General features: G+C 47.8%; 1 protein-coding gene across 2 annotated transcripts; it reads right to left on the reverse strand.

Moving 5' to 3' along the window:
* Nucleotides 1-395: 395 nt before the first annotated feature.
* Cep68 (centrosomal protein 68) lies at nucleotides 396-22,295 on the reverse strand. 2 transcript variants are annotated; one of them, NM_001427307.1, is made up of 7 exons: nucleotides 22,158-22,271; nucleotides 15,391-15,734; nucleotides 12,611-14,122; nucleotides 11,866-11,988; nucleotides 9,625-9,721; nucleotides 4,312-4,485; nucleotides 396-3,373 (listed from the first exon to the last, which is right to left on the reverse strand). In NM_001427307.1, the coding sequence occupies exons 2-6, from the start codon at nucleotides 15,691-15,693 to the stop codon at nucleotides 4,316-4,318; spliced, it is 2,205 nt and encodes a 734-aa protein (NP_001414236.1). In that variant the 5' UTR covers nucleotides 15,694-15,734; nucleotides 22,158-22,271; the 3' UTR covers nucleotides 396-3,373; nucleotides 4,312-4,315. The 2 variants fall into 2 exon arrangements, with proteins under 2 accessions (NP_001414236.1, XP_038948796.1); XM_039092868.2 differs by lacking the exons at nucleotides 396-3,373; nucleotides 4,312-4,485 and adding an exon at nucleotides 4,492-6,638 and having other exon boundaries at nucleotides 22,158-22,295.
* Nucleotides 22,296-22,828: the final 533 nt, after the last annotated feature.

The raw sequence follows: 22,828 nt of genomic DNA on the forward strand, positions 1-22,828 counted from the left end.
CTCAACTGTATAACTCATGTTGGAGGAGAGGTTAAGCATTAGATTAGAAAGCAGGAAATGTTGATTGCCCTAACTGTAGACATTCTATTCCCCAAATTAACTGAAAACATGAACGCTAGATGGGAATGATGGGAGAAATAATATATTTATTTCGGTGAAATTTTGCATGTGTGAAAGTTTTGTTAACTAGGACCTTCGAGATCCTAGACTGCTTTTGTCTTACTGTGGGAAACAGAGTCTCTTGTAGACACTAGCATTTTAAGGTGACAAAAGTCAAAGGTTGTTTCCTTTGGTTTAAGCGGCAGCCAAGCATTCTTCAATTGGGGGCTTAGGGTGTGGCTGTTGACAACACATTTTATTATGGGGTCTTTAATGATAAAATATTAATCTAAAAATAAGCCAAAAATTACAGGTTTATTTTTCACTAAACAGACAATTGAAATACATGGTACAAAAATAAGTGGTAAGATTATTGTAAAATGAAAAATGGACAGAATAAATATTCAATTTAATTTTCCATCTATGAGAATTTCACAATAAAATCATAGTTTACTTTGTATTATAGATGCGCTTGTTGGGTCTATTCATCCTTATATATAAAGAAGGTTAACTGGAAATTCCTCAGGTCACCAGTAATTGGGTATCTCTTTTACTTTTTCTTTTGTAGCTGTTGGTTTTTTTCCTTGTCAATACAAAGGGAGAAAGAGTTCATAAGCCATTTTCTGTCAATAACTAAATGATACAAAACCAGTATAAGACAAATGATGCCAAGCTCTTTAATTTTACACAGCAAAAGTTGTCCAAACTGTCAGCTTATTCTGTTAGCAGAAAATATTATATGACTTTATTTTTAATATAAACATATTTACAGACTTTGTAAAATTCTAGTGCTCTTTCCCCACTGGCAGCAAGCTTAGGGCTACCAGATCATTTCAGCATCCTTCACTGTTTGCTTTTATGTATGTGCTGACAATTGCTGTTTTAGAGGAGAAATAACCCATTTTTCTTACACACCAGAAGAGGGCATCAGACCCCATTACAGATGGTTGTGAGCCACCATGTGGTTGCTGGGATTTGAACTCAGGACCTCTGGAAGAGCAGTCAGCACTCTCAACCTGAGCCATCTCTCTAGCCCCCATTTTTCAAGTATAAACATTTCAAGACTCCAACTTGTTCACATAATAGAAGATTATTCCTCAATATATTTTAAAAATGACTGCCGTGGAGTAAGTTGCATGAGGAGCATTCTCTGTGTCCGTGGCTCACCCTAACTTCCTGTGCTCACTTGGATAGAAGTTCCCTCGGGCATGTATTTGGCCAAACCTTGTCCTACTGTTTCCTTTGGGTTCCATCTAAGTTTCAAAACAGCTTGTGTCTGAATCCTCTTTGTGCTAGAGCTTACCTGTAGACCTGTAAGAACCCTGTCTCGAGATGCTACTTTACTGTGAACTCAATGAATTTAAGGGACCATTTATAAATTCTAAAAAGGCTATTTGAGTCTAGCCTGGCCACATTTGCACGTGGAAATGGCGGCGACATCCGAGGCTGAGACAATTTTAGTTGAATCATAACACACACCAGAAGATGTAACTAACAGCTGGGTTGATGTTCCTAAACAGCAGTCCCAGCCAAGGCCAGCCAGACCCTAAAGTTACAGTAAAGGCTGCCTTTCTGTTACAAAGAGGCTGAGCAAACCAGACCATGTCCAGGCAAGCACTCTGCTGCGCACCATGTCAGGTGAATGGGTTGTAATTACACAGTGAAAGAAGAGGGTTGCCCCATTTTGCATTCAGTTGGTACAGCTCGCTCTTTTCTGAGTCCCCTGACTTTCATGCTTGTCAAATGGGTTTAATACCTGAGGGCTCCTCTAACATTGGTGAAAGGCAGTTTAAAGCCACATCAAAAGGGTAAGATGTGCTTCTGGCCAATTTAGGTTTCATAGGATGTTTTACATTTAACTTAATTATTTTCTAGAAAAGTTTTGTTTTAACCTTTTGAAAGCACCATGCACCATGTCATGCAGCATGTACAGTATAAGAAATAAGCTTAACTTAGAGATGGCAGAATAAAACTAATTTGAGTTGGGCGGTGGTGGTGCATGACTTTAATCCCAACGTTTGGGAGGCAGAGGCAGATGGAGCTCTGTGAGTTTGAGGCCAGCCTGGTCTACAGAGGGAGTCCCAGTCAGCCAGGGTTCTGTTACAGAGAAACCTTGTCTCAAAAAACCAAAAACAAACCAGTAACAACAAAAATCTTTAATTTGGATCATGCCCGTAAACACGGTAAGTCATACTGTGTAGCAGCAGGCATGTGAAAATACTGTGTTTTATATAAACTTAATGAATAGCTAATCTTTTCTTTATAAAGGCCTGGCCAGCCTGGACTCTAATTAACATAAACTAGGCTGTCCTCAAACCCAAGCGCTAGGACTAAAGTCACGTACATGCTTATCTAAGCAGCTATTTTCTTTTTTAAAGCTGAAAAGCCCACCTCTGATACTTTGTGGAATTTGTGGTACCCAGCATACAAACACTTTGCTTCAAAAGCTGTAATTAATGCTTTGAACAGCTTGATAGATAGGGATTGTGATAGGTCCACAAAAATTTTTTCTTACTGACAAGGCACTACCTGTTGACTCCCAAATCACAGAGTCGTCTCCCTCCCCACGCCCCCATCACCAATGGCTGTTTTAATTTATGTACAGATCAGACCACGTGGCTGTTTCTACCCATTCCCTTCCTTTGACTAGTCTTCTAAAGGAGAGAGGAGTAGCGGTTTGAGTGCCCCAGAGGTAAGCAAAGCTTGTAGTTCAGAAGCATGATGGCAGGCCAACTCCTGAGGCATCTTCTCCACAGGGTGGGAGACTAACCACTACAGGTGGCACCCGGTAGGCCGCTGCCAAAGGACGCTGTAGAGGATCTCCTGACTTCTGTGGACTAAGGGCTAACATTTTTCCCTCTCTTAGATCCCACCCCCCTGTATGCCTGAGAATCCCCAAGTATTTGGGACCTTCTTTCTGTAGATGGCTTCAACACATTTTGTCTGCGACCGCTTTCTGTAGATGGCTTCAACACATTTGTCTGCTGGTTTTTAAACAGAGGGGTGGGGTGCAGGAGACCCACAAGTCGAAGTGTTTTACCAAATAGTTATAAAGCCACATATTTTTGGTAGAGAGGCACCAAAAGATAAGGTCTTAGTTTGGAGGATTCATAGTAAATGAAAACAGTAATAACTCAACCCTTCAGAGGTGAGAAAGGCATCTTAAAGTACGGTAAAGTTGAATCTCTCCCCTTCCTTAACTATTAAATGGCCCTTGCAAGGAGTTCTTGAGTTTTCTTCCCAACGGCCAATTAGCTGATGACGCCACCTCTGCCTGAAAGAGAGAACAGCAAGGGTTACAGTCCTGTTGCAGAGGCAGAAATGGCCCCACCACATCTATTTACATCACTTTGATGCAAATACAAGTGCCTACTATTTTTTTTTTTTTTTAGAGATGGCCTTGGTATGTAGCCTGGGCTGGCTTCTATAGAATCCTCTTGCTTCGGCCTCCAGAAGGATGAGATTACAGGTTTGTACTACCGTCCTCCCTCTGCTGGAGTCTCTGCTCGACATATTTCCAGCATTTGCTCACAGATTTATTTGATAAACATTTTGTAAGAGGAAAAAATGCAGTCCAACGTGGGATTCTGAAGTGCTAGATAGTGGAGATCCCAGGATAGGCACCAGGTAACCTTGTTTTTCTCTTGGCTTTTTCCTATCTCATTCCCAGTCTAAAAGTTGTATTTAACAAGTAGCATTAATTAAGTCTCTAAGATGTGTCATCCCCCAGTTTTGGGGAATGATGTGGTATGGGAGATTTGCAAAGGTCCTTTGTAGCATAGAGATCTGGCAGGTAACTGGGTTTCTGTAGATGTCTGTGTTGTCAGAGATGCTCGGAGACAGGTGCTAAGTGACCTGGGCAAGAAAGTCTCCAGGACAGCCACGGTCACAGTCTGATCATGGTCCCACACTAGAGAAAGGAGCACTGTAAGGATTACCACTGTGGACTGTGGGTAGCAGAGGAGGTAAAGAGAAGACAGGTATGGGACGTGGGATGCTGTTCAACAAGCACATGTAAATAGATACTGGAAACAGTGAGTTCTACCACAGGAAGACCCATGTTCCCGGCAAGGGCAGTCTTCCTTCAGAATTATGAGTATTAATTACCCCAGCCAGGTACCTAGGAAGTAATTATTCACTAGGACAGCCGTGTGCTTATTTACTAGCACAGTGGCTGGATAGCAAGTTCTCTTCTTGGGTTTCTCTACTTACTGAGTCAAGGCCCTTCGTGCAGGTGTTCTGCTGCTGCTCTTGGCTTGTTGTCAGGGATGAGGGTGCAGCCAGCCAGCTTGTCCAAAGACGCTAAGATAGAGTCATAGAGGTGATCTGCACGGCTCTCCAGCTCTCCAGACTGCTCTGCGATCCTCACAAGGACATCCTTTAAAACTAATGGTCAGGTTATAAAAAGGTGTAGCATGTTGCTCAGATAGGACTGTCATAATTTCAGTGACTCCTACCCCAGCAGGGTCTCATACAGCTCAGGCTGACCTAACCTTTCTTGCTGTATATGACCTTGAGCTTCTGATACAGGTACACACCACTGCAGAACACTACAGCAGTTTATGCCATTCTGGGGACTGAAGCCAACCAAGGCTTTATGTGAGATACGCAAGCACTCAGCCACTGTCCCAGCCATTTACTCTTCCTTTACACAGTGAGGTGCCCTCTAGAGGCTCCAGAGGCTTATGTTGTACTGGGGAAGTTTGTGCACTTTTGGGGGTCAGAAGGATCAGTGGCCAAAACTGGAGGAATGGTTTGAGAATGGGCTAAGAGTCAGCCCTGCCTGTCGAAAGGGGAAGAGAGAGGTGCTGGGTCAGAGCGCTCACAAATGCCTGGCTGTTTTCTTTTGTTAAATACAGAAGCTGCTTGCTTTCCCGAGCTTTATCAGCTGTGATAAACGCTCCCTAGCTTCCTGTCAGAGCAACATCTGCCAGCAGAGGATAAGAAAGAGGAAGCCTTTGTTCTGCTCACAATGTGGACTAGATGGGGCCGGAAGGGAAGGGGAGCCGGCTGAGGTCAGCCCCTTAGGAAGCCACGTCAGGGCCCAGTGCTGGCCTAACAATTCTCTGGTGGCAGAGGGATGAATGTTGCCAGGGTGGCTGAGCCAAGCTCCGTCCAGTCTTCCTGAATGCCGCAGAACTCTGGAACTTATTATCTGAAACTTTAAACAGTCATGGAAGAAAGGGTACAGGTTTCTCTTTCCTTAAGATTTATTATGTAGATAGTGTCCTGCCTGCATTATGCCTGTAGGCCATAAGAGAGCATCAGATCCCATTACAGATGGTTGCGGGCCATCATGTGGTTGCTGGGAATTGAACTCAGGACCTGTGGAAGGGCAGACCTCTGAGCCATCTCTGCAGCCCTGTTTTTGATTTTCCTTTTTCCACACCCATGCTTTCATTGTATACATTCACATGGGGGCCTCATTTGGTGTAATTGCCATGAGTCCCAGTCACGTGACTCATAAGCAGTTGGGGTATAAAAGAAGATGTCAGCCTGTATTTCTGTAACTAATCAAACTTCCTTTGACAGGGTGCTGACAGGGGCCTCTTGGCGGTAGGGGCAAGCCTCAGCCACTCCTGCAGTTACACTTGGAGCCAAGAAAGAAAGCAGGCACTTAAGAAGCAGGATGGGACAGTGTGTGTGCTAACAGGAGGCTTCTGGGAAGAGGAAGTAGAAAGCATCAAGAGTGACTTGAACAAAACAGCTAAGCTTTCCAGTTATTCCTGGAGGAGCGCTGGGAGTGGTTAGAGCACCAATCTGAAAGTATCTGGGCATCTTCCGAGACACAATGAAACCCAAAAGCCTCTTCTGGCCAGTTTGACTCCTAAGTCTCTTCTCAGAGGAGGACAAAGTGGAGTGTTCTTGTTAGCTTACTCATTTAAGTATTAATGGATTTATTTAAAAGTGAAAGTCAAAATAGTTTTGGGCAGCCTTCTATTACACATGGATTAATGGATGCCCTCTGTGAAGAGAAGGCCTATACCGAACTCTTCCTGCTCAGGCCCTGGATCTACAAGTCTCTCTAGCCCGATGCTAAGATTGTTTGGTAAATGCCAGTGTAGTCGGAAGCAATAAAGCTTGCTACACCAAATTTCTGCCCCAATACAAAACCTAAAACTTGAGGCTGGTGTGATGGCTTAGCAAGTTAAGGCATTTATCACAAAAGCTTACAACCTAAATTCAATCTTTAAAATATGTATAAGGGTAGAAAAGAACTAACTTCACAAGTTATCACCTGACCACTTACACACACACACATACACACACAGAGACACATACATACATACATACATACATACATACATACATACACAATCACATCCATTCATATACAAAACAACCAAAACAAAACCATTAAGGCTAAGCTACAAAAGCAACACCTAAAAATCCTATGTAAGAGAATATAGGAGGACTTTCAAAACAGGCCTTCAGGGAGGCAAAGGGCTCACCAGTTCACACTGCTGGAGACCTGTTAGTGGTTGCTCTCCATTGAAACCTCTCCATGTGTTCACTTCCCAGGGTACACCTGGCACTGCCTGGAAATGTTTTAGGTGTTAGCACTGCAGGGTTGTGAGGGCTTCTGTGTTGTAAAACATCCTGCAATGCACAGGAACACCCTACAACAAAGTTATGTAGTTCTGTATGGCAGCGGAACCAACCCTGAGAAACCATATTCTGTAACTTTTCCAGTAGGTACCTGGCCATCACCTCTTATAAGGTTCATCATGAATGTCTATGCCATTTAGTTCCCATGTAAATTCTTCCCCTGGAACTGAGGCATAATATAACTGGATTCTTCTAGTACCTTCTTATACAGTACTACACAATGTGACTAGCTACTTATCAATTTAAGGCTTTAAGGATACATCAGTTCTTGGCAACAAGCAGTTAGAAATACTCTTCAAGTTCTCATTTTGTGCTAAATTTGGAATTTACCCTACAAATGGGTTTGAGTCTGGCTTGTATGTGACTAACCCTGACCCCGATCAGTTCAGTTCTCCACTCCTACCCCAACCAACAGGGTTTCTCTGTGTAATAGCCCTGGCTGCCCTGGGCTGTCTTGTCCTGACCAGGCTAGCCCTTGAGTGCAGAGCCAGCTGCCTCTGTCTCCTGATCATGCTGGGATCAGAGGCATGCACCACATGCCCAACTCCCGTTTAATTCTCAAAATTCATACATCCATCCGTACTACATCCACTTGTGAAATTTATATAATGTGTTCTGATCATACAGTTCCCCATTCATTCCCCTAATAAGTCTAAGTCTTTAATCAGTCTGTTCCTGGTTTGAGGGCTTACATTGACTACCCCAGCCACAACTGAGGACTAGATCAAATTCTGGATTCCTGGGTCTGATTTTGAGAGCGTGGACCTCTTATATACCTGTGCCATGCACACACACCGGAATGCACACATCACCAGAGACTGATAAAAGTGCACTTCTTGGGGCCCGGCAAGATGGCTCAGAGAAGGCGGTGCTTGCCATGCAGCCCTCACAGTCAGAGCTTGATACCTGGAAGCCAAGTAGAAAAGCTGAAGGAGGGGTTGGGGATTTAGCTCAGTGGTAGAGCGCTTGCCTAGCAAGTGCAAGGCCCTGGGTTCGGTCCCCGGCTCCGAAAAAAAAGAAAAGGAAAAAAAAAAAAAAAAAAAAAAAAAAAGAAAAGCTGAAGGAGGGGTTGGGGATTTAGCTCAGTGGTAGAGCGCTTGCCTCGAGCCTTTTTTTTTTTTTTTTTTGGTTCTTTTTTTTCCGGAGCTGGGGACCGAACCCAGGGCCTTGCACTTCCTAGGCAAGTGCTCCACCACTGAGCTAAATCCCCAACCCGGTAGAGCGCTTGCCTAGGAAGCGCAAGGCCCTGGGTTCGGTCCCCAGCTCAGGGGGAAAAAAAAAAAAAAAAAAAAGAAAAGCTGAAGGAAGGGGCTGGAGAGATGGCTCAGCGGTTAAAAAGAGCACTGACCTTCCAGAAGTCTGAGTTCAATTCCCAGCAACCACACAGTGGCTCATAATCACGTGTGATGAGATCTGGTTCCCTCTTCTGGCCTGCAGGCATAGTTGCAGGCAGAATGCTGTATACATAATAAACAAATCTTTTTAAAAAAAAGGGTTCAGCAAGATGGCGGGCAGCCGGGAAGAAGCCAGGGGGAGTATGCCTGTGCCTTGCCTCACACACTACATTAAAAAGATTATTTAAAAAGAGTATTTTTTGTAGGTTTGGTGCCTGATTTACAATAACTTCCTTTCATGCCCACAACTCCACCATCATGGGTTGGCGACAGTGATGGAAGGAAGCTAGCGGGTTCTTTGTGGGACTCTATTAGGCAGTATGCATCTTTACTTGTAGAACAGGAGAGCTCTGGCTACTTCTGAAACCCGAAGTACAAGGCTGGAGGTGCAGCCGCTGAGCAGTGGTAGCGTCTATCTTTCACGCTCACGGCCACAGATTTCCTTGGCAGTGGCTTCAAGCAAACAAAGGCCAAATAAAAGAAGGCCACTCAAAGCTAGAGATGGTTAAGAACACTTACTGCTCTTGGAGAACACCCAACTTTGGTTCCTAACCTGCCTGGAGACTCACAATTACCTTTTAGGTACAGTTGCAGGGGATCCAACACCTTCTGATGTCCACATGTTCTTGCATGCATGTGGTATACACACACACACACACACACACACACACACACACACACACACACACGAAAACAAACATAGACATGCCGGTGCAGGTGTCTCAGTGGTTAGGCTAACACAGGTCTTCCCGAGGACCTGAGTTCATCGCATTGCATTGTGCTGCTTACAAGCCACTGTAGCTGGGAGGGGATCTGATGTCCTGTCCTCCAAGGGGACCTGTACTTATACGCATATACCTTCACAGAGATACATCCATACTGAAAATAAAGTCTTTTAAAGGGGAAGTGAGGGATTTCCTGGGCATGGTGGCATAGCCTCTAATCCCAGCACTTGGGAGGCAGAGACAGGTGGATCTCTGAGCTGAAGGCTAGCTTCGTGAGTTCAAGACAGCTAGGGCTATTATATAGTGAGTCCCTGTTTCAAAATAAACAAAAGATATTATAGAGCCAGCACAGTAGGTCTCAAAAGTTTTGTTGCCAAGTCTGATGACTTGACTTTGACCTCTGGAATCCATATCATACACAGGAATGCAAATAAATACCTATCACAAGGCTATCAGGTGCTAGGAGACTGTCTCACAAAATGAGATTGTGGTGGCTCAAGCTTGTAATTCCAGGACTCAAGGCACAGGCAGGAGAATCCTTACAGATTCAGGGCTAGCCTGGCCTATCTGTAGTGAGTTCTTGGCTAGCCAAGCAATAAGAAACAAACTACTAGTGTTAATAGTCATTTGATTAAAGATGTGGATGAACGATGTAGATACTTCAGAAGCAGGTATTAGAAAAAGCAACAAGTCAGTTAAAATGGCTAGTAGAACGGTGGTGGCCTCACACTGGACCTACAGGTAAGTCAATTACGTGTATACAAGCATAACCAAACAGACTGCTCTCGGTTACCCACCTGGGGTGTTATCCAGCAGGCACTGAAGAAGAATCTCTCCCTTCTCCAAGACGCTCTCTGTCAGGGACTGATGTTCGTCTATATCTTTCTTAAATTGCTTAAGATATCAGGAGAAGAAAAGCTTTAATACCATTGCTGTAGAAGTTGTCTAAGATGAACACTGTGCTAGGTTCCGCTAGCCCTCTCTAACATGGCAGACAGGTAGCATGCGCTCAGGAGTCCTTCGGCGGTCTGGCTGTGTCAAGCCTCTGAGCCCATAGAATACATGCATTGTTTTTGTTTTTGGAGACAGGGTTTTGCTTTAGCTCAGGCTGGTCTCACAGAGGCTCTTTACTCCCCCTAGTGGTAAGACCACAAACCTGCATCCCCCCCAACAGAAGGTTCTCCCCAGAAGAGGCTGCCTCTTGAACACTGATTCCGTGCTGTATCCTACTTGCTGGTGTTCTGCGCTATGGGGTTGACACGATAAAGCACACCCTCCAGCAGCAGTCTGCCACTGCACTGACCATGCAGAGCTGGGACCTCTCTCTCTCTATGCCCCCTCTGTTGACCCCATGCTACACCTTGGTATCAGGGTAGCTGCTCTTTTCTGAAGAGCTCATCCAAGCAGGTCTCCCCTCGAAGCTACAAGGCCTTGATGATTCCTATTCTTACTTCTTCACCGATATGGTCTTGTTATGGAATCCAGGCTGTCCCTGAACTCACCGTGTGCACTGGGCTGGCCACAAACTCAGAGCTAGCTTGCCTGTTTTCTCAGTGCTGAGATTAAAGGCTATAGCAATTTTTTAAAAAAAAATCTTCCCTTAGCCACTAAGAACTGTATAAAATTGAACCCATGACATGGGACAGGCATCACTGGTTAGTATTTTGAAGGTGCTCATTTTGTTCTTGGATTTGTTTTCTGTCTTTTATTGTCTTGTGCTTAGCAGTTTAGACATTGCCTTGTCCCTGCTACATTAAGATGCAGTATAGGAGGGAGGGTGAGTGATAGCTGAACTGTGAGCACAGCCACAGAAGCCTCCCACCGCTGTAGCTGTGTACACACAGAGGCCTAAGCTGGACCAGCATGCAGGGGTGACTCCTGGCTCAGATCCCAGCTACCTACAATGCAAGATGGCTCGTCTGGGAGTTGAGTCACAGCGTGTTACGAGGGCTAAGATGGAGAATGTTATAAGTCCACCTGACTTGTTTAGCTCGGCCAGGAAAAGCTCCTGAGGGAAGTCAGAGCAGTCCCTGTCCCGGGACTCCCCATCACACAGCAGTGAACGGGGTGCACCTTCAGATTCAGCCTTCATCTCCGTCCTCACGGTCCTGTCTCTACACTGTATCTAACAGCATCCCCACCAGGAGGGGACAGCTGGCTGGCCAGGCTGGATTTTAGTTGCTTCTAAGACAGAAAACAAAGGGCCTCCCCTCCAGATGAGGTGTGGTCTCCTCACCCCATGATGCCAAGTCAGAGGCTGGTGGTGAATGAGTAGAAGCTGAAGTAAACCTCCCCCTGCTGCTGAAGAAGGGTTAGGTTATGAAGACCTGTGCTCTTCCCTCCCTCCAGACTAGCAGCAGGCCTGGGCCAGAAACGCTACCCACCACCACGCGACTAAAGTCAGCCAAGGTTAACTGAGGTAGTAGTTACTGACTTACCCTCCAATTCAATATATTTTTAATCTAGTATCAAGTTAACTAAAACTCACAGGGGTGAAATAACAGACCTTAGTAACACAAAGGCCGAAATAAAACCTGAAGTCCCAAACACAGGCACAAACTGATGTCAAACTTTTGGATAAATTTGGCATAAATCTGTTCTTGTCTGTGCCTGAATCCAGTAGTTTCAGCTCAGCTCCATAAACACCAATACAGTCCTTCCAAAAGAACTTTCGGTGTCTGCACTGTCTGGTGTGGCGGCCACTGCACAGCTGTACACGTCTAGCTAATTGTCATACTGGACTAGTGTCTGCAAATCAAAGCCTAGGATTCTAATCCTGAGATGTCTGCCAGAATCCCATGCAAACTCCTCTGAAGCGTCTCTCCTCTCAGTGACTGGGATTATCCTCTCTCTCACTTACAAGTTACCTCATATTTTAGTGTTCAACACTGAGAATTTGAAAAAGACGCCTTAATTAGATTTATCAGATAAAATAGTCAACTGTGCTACAAGATTCCAGTTACTTGATATTTTTTTTATTTTGTAAAAGTGATTTAACTCCCATCCCCATGGATGAACAAGCCAGGACTACATATTACCCGGTAAAGCTGCAGAGAAGACTTGAGACCTGTAAGGCTGGCCCTGGGTGGAGCGCTGAGGTCAGCAACATCTGTGACATTATACAACCAGCAGATCAGCTCTTCTAGCTGACAGCAAAATGTCTGTGGAAACAAGAACAATTGGTGGGCTGGACTGAGCTGAGTGATGAAGTCTGCCTACTTCAGCCATGTTCAGGGCCCAGTACAACAAAAGAAGTCTACATGGTACATCTGACTGAGCTGCTATTTACTTTGTCCAAAGGCTAAAAATGCCACCATTTTGGCATACAAACTGTCTAGAGTTTTTTCATCTGGTCGTTTGTCTCCACCTCCACCCCATGACTCCAGATTCTCCTCTGTGAGGATAATGAATGCCATACTTGGTTGTGTCTCAGCAAGACGTGATATCAGAACCAGGCTCAGAATGCAGTCCTGAAGGTGAGAATGGGACTACCGAGGAACAAGGACCGTTAGCGAACACTAAACTTTCTATGCAGAAAAGCAGATGCATGGTGAATGAGTAAATTAGAGCTACCCGAGCTACAGTGAACACTGATCAACTTCTACCAAAGCACACACAACACTGCTGCTACACGTGACCTAATTTCTCTGCCAATTTTTACAATCATTAAAGGAGAACGACACCTAGAATTTGGGGTCATATATGTTGAGGGTCCTGAGACATGCTGTTGGTGGGCTGGGGAAAGACCACTTCTTCCAGAAGCTTCTCCATGAACATCTTTACCTGCACACACTGCAGTAGAGACGCTTTCTCCTGCTCTTCTATTCTCCTGGGAAGCTTCTCTCCAGCCACTGGCTCTGACAACAGCCACTTGTCAGACACAGCTTTTGAGGAGGGGTGAGTTTTCAGCTGTTTTGCAGAGACCCCAAGGGTCTGGCTGCTCATCAGCCTACTTTTACCTCTAGAGTCCTGGGGCTGGACAGAATGCCCGAAGCAGGGGCTCTGGCCCACAGGCCCTTGAAAGGTAGTGCCAGAAGGATGCTGCCTTTGGCTGGAGTCCAGCGTGGGGGAAGCTGGCTCATCACTGTCTGACACTTGCAGTGACCTGTGTCCCTCAGCAGCCCCAGTGGGTGGGTTCACGTAGGTGGGCCTGGCACCTGAGTAGGACACTAAACTAGAGACCTGCGTCAGCCTGGAGGGCAGAGCAAGGTACTCCTCATCACTTCCAATCTCCTCTTCTGATGGCCACTCAGGCTTTACACAGGCTGGACAACCAGCACTCTGTCTGCCTGTCTTCTCCCTCTCTCCTCTGGGAAAGGGTGGTCCTTTCTCCTTCGTCTTCAGCTGGGGAGAGCCCGCACTGGCGTTCTTGCCTCTAGGGAGATAGTCCTCTGTTGTGCCCCTCAGGGCTGCCTCTCTGTTCTCCCAAGAAGCACCTTCCGTGCCTGGGGTTCTAGGGGTCGATGCCAACTGGTTCCAGGATGCCAAGCTTGCGCCACCCTGTTTCTGGGACACTCCCAAGGGCCAGCGCTCAAGACATGGCTCTCTGGCTCCAGACAATGGCAGAGTAGGCACTTCCGCTGATGAGCAATTGTGGGAGACATTAGTGGGTGACTTGAGAGTGCTTGCTGGGGAGACAGAGAAACTGTCCAGATCTACACCTGAGTCCTGCATGACAGGGTCAGCCAGCACATGACTTTCAAGTTGCTTGGGGAGCTGAGGCCCAGGCCTCAGAGGGTAAGTGTAGTCAAGCAGATCTTCGTACTCTTTATTTGGGTTCCAGAGTGGAGAGTGACGGTTAGGGGAAGGAGGCAGAGAATTTGGAAGCACACAGGCCCAGTATTCTGCCTGAAAGGAGAGGTGTCTCTTACCCAGGCCTGTAGCATCACCGCCAGAGGCCACAGGCTGTGTTGACCACTGGAATGGAGACCCTGCCCCCACCACAGAGTGGGCTGCCTGGGGTACAGTCAACTCCTGAGAGGAGATGTGGGCAAAGGAGCCACTCTGAGGTTCTGCCTTGTCTAGGTGGTCCTGGAGACTGCTGCCCACTGAGGAGACAGAGATGCTTCTGCTAGAGAGCTGAGGAGCGCCTGGGCTCACCGTGGGCTTCCACTGGGACAGGAGAGGGAGACCTGAGATGTGTGGCTGCTGGCCAAGGCCCAACACCTGAGATGGAGCAACTGCAGGCTGGAAGTCTTCACTGTCAGCCTCACGTCCTGAGCAAACGGTTATAGTTCCAAGGACTTTAATAGCTGGAAGTAGGTCCCGGGAGGCAGGAGGCTTGTTTTCCTCCATCTACAATAACAAGGGGGAAGGGCACTGTGATGAAACTGAGCAGACTTCTTGATTTTAAAGAACAGTTTTCTTCACAAGATTGAGGGAGGGGATTCGGGAAGAATATCAATAAAAACAAAGAAAAGGAAGAAACAAGAAAGGAAGGTAGAAAGACAGATTTGCTTGTGTGCCCGAGGTATTCAGGGAAGATCTCAAGGTGTCTGCCTACTGCTAGTGGTTAGTACCAAGACTCATCCCATCTTGGGAAGTCTCCTGCAACTAAGCCCCACCCATCTTTTCAAAAGTTACTTATTCACGTTTTGAGAGGAGAACTCAAAGACAGTTCTGCATGCAGAAGCCTCTCTGACTATGGGTCATGGCAAGTGAAACCTCTCCATCACCATTAACCACAGGGTGGGGTAGGTGTGCCCTGTTCAGTTCACGCGCCAGTAGGCTGGGAAAATCAGTCCCTCTTCACTCTGGATTTCTAATCTTCAGGGAGTAAGTCACCACAGAAGAAGACAGGGTAACCAACACCAGGGCTTCAGAACCAGATGACCTGAGGCTAATGAACTGTCTACACCACCTTCTGTAAGGACCCTGGCACTATTCTCTCCAAGTCACGCTTGGAGCCGTCTCACAGGATGGGGCTCCGAGCACAGTGAGCAGCCACACGCTCAAATCAGAGCTGTTCTGGGCTGTGGTGGGCTGAACATAACAGGCTGTCAGAGCCAGCAGCAGCAGATCTCCCTGCTGCAGGGCTGAGAAGATGCACTGGCCTTAGGACACAGGGGACCCCTGCCTCACACGGCTCACCAGAGAGAGAGGGCGCTGCCTTGTTCTTCAGAGTCATGGAGGTCAGAGACAGCTGCCCACTAAAGGAGCTTCAGGTTCTGGCCAGCACCAGGAGGATTTGGTCTGGGAGCCCACAGCCCTCTACCAAGTCTTCCCAGGGTCCCCTAAAGGCTTTCAGATCACTAAATCAGAAGCAGGACGGGGGTGGGGTTCCCTTGTTAAGCGACTCCTGATCCTAGTCCTCTGGACAGTAGGCTCCTAATGAACCTATCACTGTGCTTCAGAAGTCCTCAGCGACTCTTTGGGAACAGGAGAACACACAGAACCCTTTGCCAACTTCAAGGTCCAACTCACCAGGAGAACCTGTAAAACAACTCATTCCTGGATCACACAGCTCCCACCTTACAGTGCCTGGGGCGAGGGTAAGAGTCAGGGAAATGGACACCCCAACAACAGCCCCAGCTTGGCTCCAGCCTCAGCTCCCTCCTACTTACTTGGCTTCCCATAGGGTGTAAAAGCTCTCCAGTTCCCACACTGGCAGAAGGAAGTGGGCCACTGAGGGGAGGCTCAGACCTGCCTGCTACTGGTTCTTTGCTGGCAGTGTAGGTCTGTGACAAGAAAACTCCAGAGATGCAGCCAGGGTCAGCCTCGGCCCTCCACTGTGGCCCTCCCTGGACTTCCAGATGCTCTGGTTCTTGCCCTGGGGACAGCAGATTCCCAGAGTCCCACCTGCCACAGGATGGGACCTCTGTGTTGACAGACACTTTTGTCTCAGCCTCATCTTCACCCAGGGACATGGAGCCTCCCCTGTCAGGTTTCCTTTGAAGCCTTCAGGAACCTACAAAACGAGGGAAGAAAAGAGAAAAATAGATTTTTTTTGATGTATGCATCAAAATCTTGATTTTTAAGTGAAGACAAACTTTTCTGGCCAAAGGAATGGTGATGACTTCCATGGCCGAGTGCCAACATCTGGCTCTTCCTCAGCCCCAGACCCTTCAAAGGGAATGCCCAAGTATGACTTTGTCCTCTGTCGTTGTGGCACTGTCTCCTAAGAGTCAGGACAGGGGTGACTTGGCTAGCCTGTGCTTCATTGGGTCAAAAAACACGGCGACAGAAGAAAGAAGAAGTGTAAGCCAGCTGATCTGGGAGGCAGACCCACATCCCAAGGCCATTATCTTCCTAGCTTGGCAGCTGACAAAGAAGGTAAGCACAGGCTAATGGCGACTTCCCACGGTGGAGGCGTGTGATAAGACCCCTCTGACCATCTGCTCATGAGATGCTTTTCAGGTCCCCACACCTCAGGACAGATCACTGTCTTAGGGTTGCTCTTCTCACTGTTGTGGCCATCGCACAGGGACAGACTGGAGAGGTGGCTACTGCACTCGGGAGAATGGAACAGGGGTTAACGGCAAGGCCTTGCTTCTGTGTGCAGCTCCATAGATGGTAGTTCAGAGAAGAATCTTGGGCCTGTGTGTATGTTGTCACTTCTTTACCTCAATCTCATTAAGGGGTCCAGCCCTGTAGTGGTTCTCTTCAGCCAATGGCTTGGTTAGCAGCCTGAGTCTGGTTCTATCCTTTCTACCTCAGAGGATAGCAATTTCAGGTATGCCTAGACCTTCACTGGGCTCAGGAGGATGCTTCTAACTATTTTTTGGTGGGAGGAGACAACCAGACTATGGACCAAATGGGGTTTCTCAATGACCAATGACCAGAAGCAGATCAGCACTCCTTCTCAGGCTGCCTTGGTGTATGCTGACCTTGGCAGCCCCAGGAAGCCCCAGAAAGCTGGGTGATAACAGGGTGAGTTTGTGTGAGAAAGCAGAGCAACCCAGGTGACTGGTGAGGGAGGAGCTGGGGAAAAAGGAAAGACTCAGTGGGATCTGCAGAACGAGAGCTCCAGACAACAGAGGGCAGCCAGCGCTCCTCCCAGCACTGGTGGGATGACAGGAGGAAGTCTGACCTGAAGGACATGGAAGTGGGTACGGGGAGCAGTGAGCACTTGAGTGTGTGCAGTCACCTGCACTGGGACTAACCTCAAGACCAAAACCTGGACAGGGACAGCCTTACTTTTCTCAGAGACTAGAAGCTGACAAGGTGGGAAGGAGTGGCCACCTCAGGCTCATCCTGTTTGGCTTTCACGCCACGAAATACAACTCAGGTAGAATATGAAATTCCTGCTCCCCCTTACCTGGGCACATGGGGCTCAGGCCATTGTGACACGACTTCAAAGGAAAACCTACTTTAAATGCACCCAGCTCACTCCTGTAAGCACTAGATCCTTCAGGGCTCACTAGAGCCCACCTGTCTTCTGTTAGCAACAGCGCCTAACCTCCATATAACAACCAAGTCTTTACCACTCAACAGTCAGTCCCACAAACACAGGCAAGTAGTATTGTTTAGTTTTAGTGTGACTCCTATCACATGAGACACACACAAACACAAGTATCTTCCCACATAGATACTTTATAAGTGCTGAACAGGGCAAGACATACCATTCAAAACCTTGTCTCTCCCCACTTCAAAACAAAACAAAAGAAACAACTCCCTCTCTCAAAAGAAAACCCCAAAAAACAGTACTAGGGATTGAACCTAGAACCCGAGAGCTCGTCTGGAGATCTAAGGGTAGCATAGCTTCTGGTACACTGACCGCTGTCTGGTTCATCAAGAGTTAGATTCTGAACTTGGCTACTTAGCATGTACAAGATTCTAGGTTCAGGATGTGAGGATGATCTGGCTACACAAAAATACATGTAATAAAAAGTTTTTCTTTTTAAAAAGGCCTGAAACTTGATGATTTCCACTGAATAATACTTCTGAAGACAGAATCTATGTGGTTATTCTCCCAGTTGGGAGAACCACACTCTTTACAGTCTGACTTATGAATCTGCTAATAAATCATGGTCTGCCCTGCATAGGTTGTGGTCTTGCTGCTGACAAGCACCTATGGAGGTGCTGGGGTTTATCCTAGCTCACAGTTCAAGAATGCATCTGTCACAGTGGGAAGGTCCTGGGAGGGGGCCTGTGGGCTGCGCCTACACTGCATGCACAGTAGGTGCACGAAGTGATGCTTGAGAGATGGTGCTCACACTTTCCCTTGTCATCCATTCTGGGGCCCCAGCCACAGGTGAGGTGGCACCCCACCTCAACTAACCTAAGCTAATAATCCAGTATAGATACACCCAGAAAACTGTCCCTACATGATTCCATATCCTGCCAGGATGAAATAATAACCATAACTCCATACCCAAACTTAACCACTGTTAAGCCATAACCTTCCTTCTCTTTCCCCTACCCACTAATAGGTTCATAGCCATCTTATAATGCAAAATACATTCAGTCCAACATTAAAAAAACATTCACAGTGACAGATCCGATACTGTTTAACAAAACTGCTGGGGGCTGGAGAGAGAGCTATGAGGTGAAGAGCACTGACTACCACAGGACCCGGGTTTGATTCCCAGCATCTATATCGTGGCTTACAACCATCTAAACTCCAGTTCTAGAGGTCTGATTGTCTCTTCTGCTTCCTCAGGCATCAGACACACATGTGGTGCACATACATACATATAGGCAAAACACTCATACATACAGAAAACGTACAGCCACCACCAAGTCTTCTGAAACTCAGTACTCTGGTTTGTAAGTTCCTGTACAGCCAACGACGTCACATACGTCCAGCATACAAGGTTTAGGGTATACAGTCCCGCTCCCGAAGCGAAGAACGGGGTGACAGTGATAGCAAGGGAGAAGATCAAGACCATACATGGGAGAGCAAACACCAACTCCTGCGGCTCCATGGCTAGCGTCTGGGACCCAGCTGGAATACTCTGGGTTCCAAGGCTTGCCTTGCAGATGCTGGTACAGCCTCTTGGGTGGGCCTCGGTCCACACACCCAACTTTCCTTTACAGATATACCACGGTCTTAGTCACCGCCAGCACAGGAAATGAACAATGCCACCCGCCCCCCTTTCTGAGGAAGGTCTGAACACAGAACTGCCAATCAAGGGACTACCTGTGCTTTAGCATCTTCCAGGGCGCAACAGAAACCCACTGTTAAATCTCTCAGTTCCCAGACCCTGCAAAGGCTATTTGACCATCAGCCATCACTAGGTGTGATCAAGTGGCTTTCTCTCATCCCATAGTAAAACCACATTCAGCACTGTATCTACACACATTCATACACACACATTCACACACACACACACACACACACACACACACACACACACACACACACACACACACACACACACCAGGACACCTGACCCTTCCTGGTATCTGTTGAGTCACCCTCAAGCAAGCTTGTCCCAGCTGCCTGGCTTCTTCCCACACATTCCTGTTCAGAGCAAATGAGAGAGGACTGGCAAGTGCAGGAAGGAGCGCGTTCACTTCTAACTCATTCAAACAGAGGAATGATTCACCAAGGAGCAAATCTCTGAACAACAGAAAATTCCTCTGCATGATTCTTTAAGCAGCACCGCCCTAGGAAACATGCATCTATCCCAACTGTCAACATTTTTGTTGTGACAAGTGCGGTCTCTGTACCCACAGCCACCGACAGCCACCTGTACCAGCAGGGATGCTCCTTTCGGTTTGGGGCCTCAACAATGAAGCCTCACCGGACTCACAGGTCCAGAGAGAAACGCCATAACACACCCAGCGGCAGATCGTGTCTAGTAAGCGAGGAAGAGGAAAGGTGTGAGCAGGGCATGGAGCTCAACAGGATATGTGGCTTCACGGCTTCTGGGAGCGGGCAGCACAGTGGAGGCCAAGCTAGGCAGGACGGTAACACACAAGGGGTAAATTCATAATGACAAAAGGGAAGACAGGCTTGAGATGGCCGAAACTAGCTGTATGCAGGGTGGGTATCAGGAAAACTGTGGTCAGCTTTTAGAAAAGGAGAGAAAATGCTCTCATAAACTGTCCTGTCCCTACCACACGCATGTGTGCTGCCTCTGACCTCCACACAAGTAACTGCTTCACGTGGTGGGGATCCCTGAGGAGAACTGTGGTGAAGGACAGATATGATCAGCACACTGCATACAGGTATGCAATTTTCCTATGCACATGTATGCTGTACCTACAGAAGCCAGAAGAGGGGTGGACCCCCTGGGACTGGAGTTGCGGACAATTGTAGTGGCCATGTGGGTGTCAGGCACTGAGACTGGGTCCTATAGAAGAACAGCAGCCAGTGCACGTAACTTCTAAGCCATCTCTCCAGCCCCCATATGAAAGGTTCAAGAATTAAAATTTTTAAAAAGTTTCAACCTTGTGGTCCTAGTGGCCCTGTGGGTGGATGGTGGTGGTGTATTGGTGCTGCCCTGACAGCGGTAGGCAGTGGGGGCCAGGGCCTGGTACATACTTCCAGACCCTCTTCCTGCCACAACAGGGTAAGGACTTTAAATCTATGAATACTTTCCCAGGTCACAGCAGCCTTCACAAAGGGCTCAAGAATGAAAGGACAGGGAAGGATGGCCAGCCAGAAATGGAGAAAGAAACGGGACAGTACTGGGGAGAGGGAACAAGTCATGTGGCAGAAGGTAGATAAGTATAAACGGGTTAATTTAAGTTATAGGAGATAGTTGGAAACAAGCCTAACCTAAGGCTAAGTTTTCAAAACTAATAAAAGATCTCTTTATCATTACTTGGGCGGCTGGCAGGTCGAGGCAGTTCGGTGATAATTTGGTTTTCAAATGCCAACTTACATTCTAGATTTATTTTAATTTGCTGTGCTGGATTATCTTTTTTGTATATACCAGAATTTGGTTTGATATTTAGTTGATTTTTTTTTCCACTTAAATTACGAGAAACCGGTGTGAAGCTTTCTTTTCTCATGTCATACTTGTCAAATGTTGATATTGGTATTGCAGTGTTTCATTAAACAATTTGGTAAGTTAAAAAAAATGAAAGGACAGAGACAGTGAAGAAGCAAGAATTATACAGATGCTTGGTACTGGTACTTGAGCGGGGGCAAGACGAGACAGGGTCTCTGTGTTATATAGCTCTGGCTATCCTGGACACACTATGTAGGCCAGGCTTGCCTGAGTCTCGGTGATGCACCTGCCTCTCTTTTCTAAGCACTCCAGTAGGTCTTTTCAAGTACCTCTTTTTATCTTAGGTGTTTTAGGGATTTGCACTATTCCTCTACCTATCCATTTCTTTTTTTTTCCTCGTCGTGCTGGGGCCTAAATTCCACTTTATAGATGAGAAAACTAAGGCACAGAGAAGTGAACTTATCCTAAATTAGTAGTGTGGAAGGGACTGACGTCTGATTCAATTCCGAGAGCACAGCTGCTTCCCTAACCTGTAAAAATAATCCAACAATTTAAAGGCTTTTAAAGGTCCCGGTTTCCTCAACTTTTGGCTTAACTTGTTCTTGTTTTCTTTTGGCTTCCTTCCCTTACAGACCTTTCATCCTGTTAGGGGATGGGGAAACCACCTCAGTGCCAACAGAAGCCCATAAAGGCCGCCCAGAGAAGGGTATGTTTTTCAGTTGTGGGGACAGGGAAAAACTTTTAAAAAAGGTTTCGTGATGATGTGAAGCTGGGTTCCTTACACTGTTCCTAAGGGATCCAGATTTAACCCAGTCCGCTGGGGAGAACAGGAGGAGTGGTGGCTTGTATTTTAACCAAGCCCGAACCATAAAGTGTCGCAAGTTGTATACCAGACTACCTCTTTCCGTGTCTAAACCTCATCAATTCCAAGTGAGGTCTACTCTGCTCGGGCATTGGCAGTTTTTCGCTTCCTTTTTTTTTTTTTTAATAATAAACAACGCACTGAATAAAACATGGTAATCATAAAATTACTAAGTTTGGGGCATGTGCCCCGGGGCTGTGGAGACTGGCTAACAGGTGACAAGGGTAGATCTTAGAGATAACCAGTGAGACGCTTTGCTTTCCTCCTCGGATGCGTTCACTGTGCCAGGGGAAGCAGCGGCCACCCGGACGCGAGTCGCTGTGACCCGCTGATTCCCCACGACCAAGGTCGACGCGCGCACAGCTGCATGGCTGCCAGAGGTGCGGCCCCACGCGCTCTGCAGGCCGCGCCGGTCCTCCACAGCCTGCCTTTTCGCTCCCCTCCACCCCGCACGGCCCGCAAGATGGAGGCGAAGGCGCGAGGCGCCCCCACTGCGGCCAGCCTTTGTGCCCTCCGGGCCGCGGGCCTCCAACAGGGTCCCCCAACGCGCAGCCCCAGGCACGCGGGGAATGCCCGGTCTCGAGTCTCGGCGCAGCGACACTCGCGCCCGCCACAGCCTTTTTACCTCACTCCGCGCCGCCGCACGTCCCAAGCGGCTGGGATAGCTGGGCCGGGGTCCCAAGCAGCGACGACGGGCCTCCTGCGGGCGCCCGCACTCCTGGGGCTGGGAGGGCCCAGCGCCCGCCACGCCCTCCGCCCGTGCCGCTTCTCCGTGGAGGACGCCCGAAGAAGCAGCCAATCCAGACCCTCGGTTCGGATGCTTCACTAATCCGCAGCCCGCTTCTGCATGAGAGCCCGCCCCCTGCAGGGCCCTGGCCTATGGGAAGCCGGAGCTCCTTTCTCCGCTGCTTCGACGCGCGGGCGGGGTGGGTGTTCGCGGTCCTGGCGCCCACGCGGACTGGCGCGGGTAGCAGGGCGCGCTCTTGGCGGATAGGGGGCCACTGTGGGTTCAGGCTTGTGTTTGGGCGGACGTGCTCTCCGCCGCAGGGAGGGTGGTTCCAGGCCTGGTGCTCCCCCTTTTACGTTGTGTGGAAACCCCAAAGGCATGCTCGAAGCAAGGGCGGGAGGCGGGCGAGGACCAGGATTGGGTTGAGCATCCCTCTGCCGGTCATCACCATTCGGAGCCTCTGAGTCGCAGGAGGCCCAGACTGTCAACACCAATAGTTGGAGAAGGGACTTCCATAGTGGCCTGGGCCTGTGCGGTTACAGAAGGAGCTGGACTGATCCTAACACGAC

This window comes from Rattus norvegicus, chromosome 14 (genome assembly GCF_036323735.1).
Source record: "Rattus norvegicus strain BN/NHsdMcwi chromosome 14, GRCr8, whole genome shotgun sequence".
In the NCBI taxonomy this organism is placed as follows: Eukaryota; Metazoa; Chordata; class Mammalia; order Rodentia; family Muridae; genus Rattus; species Rattus norvegicus.

Bases quoted from the DNA above. Each gene is read 5' to 3' on its own strand.
- Cep68 (NM_001427307.1), bottom strand. From the start codon at position 15,693: ATGTCCCTGGGTGAAGATGAGGCTGAGACAAAAGTGTCTGTCAACACA. The intron at 14,123-15,390 runs GTAAGTAGGAGG...TTGTTATTGTAG, and splicing joins TACACCCTATGGGAAGCCAA to ATGGAGGAAAACAAGCCTCC. The intron at 4,486-9,624 runs GTGGGTAACCGA...CCTGACCATTAG, and splicing joins CCTGCTGGATAACACCCCAG to TTTTAAAGGATGTCCTTGTG.